A 5,089-nucleotide genomic window follows, 5' to 3' on the forward strand; every position below is an offset into this window, starting at 1 on the left:
GGAGGAGACAGTGGGGATGAGAGTTTAAAGTGACATTTAATGTTTTTGTATAGTTATGCTGGTTATTACTGCCAAGGCTTCAAGGTTCTAATCATTAAAGACATAAAAGAACGAAAAAAAAAAAAAAAATCTAATACTTCAACAACAATCGTTTTCCGTTTATAAACGCACTGCCATGAATAAATGGATCCAAGTGATGTTCACTTACTGCAGTGAACTAAGTTGTGCAAGTTTAGTAAATAACTGACTAGCTCAAAGATCTCTACTGCCATAATGTGCATTGTTGACACAATCTCAGCACAGCCAATGGATATTCTAAACCCTAATCTTGTGTTATTAATAGCATTATGCAAGAGGTCTGGAAAGGGTGACAGTGAAATAATAGCAAAGGTAAAGCATACACTGCATAGAGTTCATAGTGTGCTACATGTGTAGTAATCATTTTTCGTTTATTTCATATTATATTAATTATCCATTCCTCCATTTATACTCAGAACAAAGCACTGCCATGATGAAGCTGAAGAAAGCACTTCGGGATCTGATGGCACTTACCCATTTAATATGCGATATTAAATGAAAACTGTGACTTTAAAGTATTTGTGTTTCATCCACTAATATGATAGATTGAGGATATATACATTAAGTGCATATAGTACAATGTTGCATGAACATATAAGTCATACCTGCAATATTTAAATCTGGTTTACATCTGAACAGGCCTGACTGTTGCAATACAAGAGTCACAAGAAAAATTACTTCACTGTGTTACAGTGGTATTACAGCACTATTTTATTATGAAAGAAGATACACTTTACAACAAATAGGTACAGTATCCTTTTTCAAAACCATAACTAAAACCATAACCTAGAATATACGTAATACCTTCAGGCTAAATCTATTAACATCAAGAAGCAGAGCTATGTCTAAAAACAGATGGAAACTTTGGAAACTCATGTAGAAGTTGGAAAGTGTACTGTTGGTCACTCTGTGGATCCTCTGCTGTGGCAGATGATGTTGAATGGCTCAGGAGAGCGGACCACACTGACAATCCCATTCATGTCTGGCCACTTCGCATCAGGTGGCCAGGAGAAACGAATCCGCTGTAAGAGAGAAGTGACGAAGAGGAAGAGCTCTGTCTTAGCTAGGGTCTCACCGAGACAGACCCTCGGACCTAATAAATGGAGATAAAACACGATCATATAAATGCAGTTTTTGGTTTTTGTCTAATGAAATTATAGTCACAGGTGACTCACCCAAGGAGAAAGCAAGGAAAAACTCTGGCTTAAAGAAATGTCCATTATCATCTAAGAAATTCTGTGGGTTAAAGGTGTCTGGGTACTTCCAGTGCTCCTTATCAGTTAAAATTGCTGTTAAGTTGGTAAATACCGTGGTGCCCTAAAAAGACAACATGTGTTAGAAAAACTATTTCAATCAAGAATCACAACAAAGCTATGCTCCATTCATTACCTTGGGAATGTCATATCCTCGTAGTTTTGTGGGCTGAGTCGTTTCATGAAACACACCAGAGGGTACGATGTTGGCACAGCGCTGAATCTCGTGAACAGTGGCGTATGTGTACGGTAGTTTGTCACGGTCATCCATGCTGGGCAAGCGGTCGTAACCCAGCACCCGAACAATCTCCTCATGACATCGCTCTGTAATGAAACTAAAGCTGATGGTGTATGTTTTTCAATGTTAGGATAGTAGCACTAGTACAAGTTGTGGCTTAATGGTTCGAGAGTTGGACAGTAACCCAAAGGTTGCGGGTTTGAGTCTCGTCGCGGGAGGGATTGTTGGTGGGATGAGAAAATGTACAGTGCTCTCTCCCCCACCTTCAATACAACGACTGAGGTGCCCTTGACTGAACCCCCAACTGCTCCCTGGGGGCCGCAGCAAAAAAATGTCTGCCCACTGCTCTGGGTGTGTGTTCACAGTGTGTGTGCACTTTGGCTCCGATAAATGCAGAGCATTAAGACCCATACTCGGCCACGTCACGTCACACAAGTAAGCCACTGGAAGAAATGCACAGCTTGCATGCTACAGCTTTGTAACGATTGATATGTGAAACAAAGTGACCTCTAAAGCATGCAAGATATAAATCTATCAGTTTATGGATTCCCAAGGAATAAATTGGGGCATTGCGGGAACTATTTCATTCATCATGGGCATTTTGCACAGATCACCAACACAGGAACACAGTGTCACATGCTATCAGCATTACTGAAAACATTGGTGACCCCCTAGTGGTCCTCATCAGTACAGATACCAGGACTACTGTTCAAATTACAAGTACCTTGTACATTTGGGTTTTGAGTCAGGTAGATGAGCCCCCATCTGATGGTGGTCGCTGTGGTGTCGGTTCCAGCCAGAAACAAGTCAGCTACTGACATAACCATGTTATCCTCATGAAATGTGGAGTCCTCGTTGGACTTTTGCTGCCCAAAGGCAAACAGAAATCATTTTAGTTTATCCAAGCCCATTTAATTCCCTAGCAGTTTACCATGATTTCACCGCTTGAATATTGTTAGTCCTCAAACAAAATTCCTGTCAACCACTCAGGGTCAGGACTGGGATTGAAGCTCCCACTAACTACCATCAGAGAATGGATTATGCAGGTTTTTATAGCAGTTGTTCATTTTGATCTCACTTTCTCAATCTCTAGCAGGTAGGCATCAATAAAGTCCCGTGGACAGTCTGGATCCAGATTTTCTCTGTGCATGCTGACTGCTTTCCTGATGAACTCTTTCAACTCTTGTGCATTCTGATAGATTTTCTGGTGTGGCCCTGGAAAATGTTTGATGATGGGAAGTAAGTTAAACACCTGGAAAAGAAAAAGGGTTTTGACAAATTCAGAGAAGTTGAGGATTTGACATAGCATGAGTGACCTCTGGTAAAGTTTACTAGAGTTTAACAATGCAATGCTTTGACAGTGGAATGCACTCAATGAACCGAGATCCCACTTCTGGTCCATTTGGATAACAGGACATAAAGCTAGAGACTTGTTCATACCTGTCCAACAAGGGATCCTGACTGAATGATATTCTCCTTCAAGATTTCCAGAAGGTATTTGAAGCGCTTGTTATCATAGTCGAAACGATCCCCAAACACAATGGAACAGATAATGTTGGATACGGCATTCTGTATTGCATGTTGGGGATCGAACGGCTCGCCTTCAACAAAGAAAACCATGTGTACTTTAAATAGAATCTTGCCAAGTAAATTAATTTAAAAAGTTGTAACATAAAATCTGGTTTAATTACACTTGAAGCTAACCTAAATACTGAGGATTGTGACCACCACATCAACAAGAACAAATAAATGTACTTGAAATGTTTTGTCCAATAAACATCCACATGCTTACGTGAAACAGTATGTTTAAAATTCGTTCTTAACTCTGACTCAACAGGACAAGGTGGCACATGATTGAGACTCTACAGCACCTCTGGACTTTGAAAAAGTTCAAATAGAGACAGAAATTATCAATAACCTTCCAATCTGAGCATTTCAGGAAGCAGGTAGCTGCTTTCCTCTGTCACACGTTCCTCCACAGACTTCTTCCCCAGTCCAAAGTTCCTGAGTGTGTGCAGAGCAAACCGTCTCTGCTGCTTCCAAAAGTATTTGGCCATTACGATACCTTACAGAAAGAGAACAGACCTTTAGAGATATTTAAAAAAAATACACAGACAACTTGAACAAAGAAAGACAATTAAAGGGGTCATATGATGGTCATTTCTCTTTGGAGTGTTACAAGCTCTTGATGCATAAAGAAGATCTGTAAAGCTGCAAAGACTAAAGTCTCTTATCCAAAGAAATATTCTTTATAAAAGTTAAGACTAGCGGTCATTTGGGTTGCCAGATTGAAGACAAGGAAGGCAACGTGCCCTCAAGTTGATGAGTTGATTTATTCACGTTATAATGTGCAAATGTATAGAGCTTTTTAGATAGATGCTGAGGGTTTTTAGGTTGAGTACAATCTGTGATTTCTGAACCAGTTTGTTTAGTTTGCTGGCAATGGGTGGAATCACAGACCAAAACAAAACCAACATTCTGACAAGGAACACACATTTCAAAATAGAATAAGCAGCTGTAGCATTTTTTCTTCTTCTGAGAAAAAACAACAACAGGTATTTGAACTTAGCATGTTTTCTTAATATCTGCAAACATTATTTTTTATGCTTTAGTAGTCAAAAATTACATAAAGAAACTTTTTTTTATGTTCAAGTATCCTACCCCACCAACATTTTCTAATTCACTGTCAGAATAGTGTATTACTGACCATATCCTTCAGTGATCCAGATTAGCAGTGGAATAGGTGGCCTTCCGGAAAAAGATGAAGCATTTTGGACCAGGGCTTCTTTCATGATCTCCACTGTATTGAGGAATACTGCTGGCTTTCTCCCAATATAGACAGTGGTCATCTCTCCATACTGAGACAACTGCTCCGAGAAGATTTCACAGCATTTAAATACAACTAAGGTGGTTTAGACATCGTCTCACTTGTGAATGAAGTCATCATGGCATGTCGATTTTACAGAGAAAGATGAATATAAGACACCTTTCCCCTATACAACAAGACTCACCGATCTTATGAACTCCATTGGGTTCTTTAAAAAATCCGGTATGGTTCCAACAAAAGGCAGCGGTCTGGGACCAGGTGGAGTTTGAGCTCTACAGGAATTAATCCTAAAGATCTCGAACAGAACTATAAAAATAAAACTAAGAGACAGAGCCATGCCTAGAGAGGCCAGATCTAACTTCGTCAGAGTCGTCCACATGCTGATATACACATTTCAAGACAAACACAAGGGCAGCAGATGACTGTGAGCTTTATAAAGACAGGGCAAAGGGGGAGGAGACACTGGGGGTGGGAGATTGACATGCCTGTTCATGTTTTTGTATAGTTATGGTAAATATTCCTGCTAAGACTGTAAGTTCTAACCAATCAAGACAAAAAGAAAAATTTATATTAATATATATATATATATACTCCTGTACACCACTCATTTTCCCTTTATAAACACACTAGCATGAGTAAATGGACCTAAACAAAGTCCAATCACTGCAAAGAAGAATAAACAGGCTGCAGAAG

At 39.6% G+C, this 5,089-nt stretch overlaps 1 protein-coding gene across 1 annotated transcript; it reads right to left on the reverse strand.

Annotated features, from left to right (window-relative positions):
• Positions 1 to 765: 765 nt before the first annotated feature.
• LOC128011992 (cytochrome P450 2B19-like) lies at positions 766 to 4,950 on the reverse strand. Its single transcript, XM_052594838.1, has 9 exons — positions 4,581 to 4,950; positions 4,277 to 4,436; positions 3,488 to 3,634; positions 3,010 to 3,170; positions 2,648 to 2,821; positions 2,294 to 2,435; positions 1,468 to 1,655; positions 1,254 to 1,395; positions 766 to 1,171 (listed from the first exon to the last, which is right to left on the reverse strand). Exons 1-9 carry the CDS (start codon positions 4,773 to 4,775, stop codon positions 981 to 983), a joined length of 1,500 nt encoding a protein of 499 aa, XP_052450798.1. The 5' UTR covers positions 4,776 to 4,950; the 3' UTR covers positions 766 to 980.
• Positions 4,951 to 5,089: the final 139 nt, after the last annotated feature.

Source organism: Carassius gibelio, chromosome B23, assembly GCF_023724105.1.
Source record: "Carassius gibelio isolate Cgi1373 ecotype wild population from Czech Republic chromosome B23, carGib1.2-hapl.c, whole genome shotgun sequence".
NCBI lineage: Eukaryota > Metazoa > Chordata > Actinopteri > Cypriniformes > Cyprinidae > Carassius > Carassius gibelio.

Excerpts from the sequence above, each read along its gene's own strand:
- LOC128011992 (XM_052594838.1), bottom strand. The coding sequence starts at position 4,775 with ATGTGGACGACTCTGACGAAGTTAGATCTGGCCTCTCTAGGCATGGCT. Across the intron at positions 3,635-4,276 it reads CTGGATCACTGAAGGATATG|GTATCGTAATGGCCAAATAC; the intron begins GTCAGTAATACA and ends TCTTTCTGTAAG. Across the intron at positions 1,172-1,253 it reads TTTCCTTGCTTTCTCCTTGG|GTCCGAGGGTCTGTCTCGGT; the intron begins GTGAGTCACCTG and ends TCCATTTATTAG.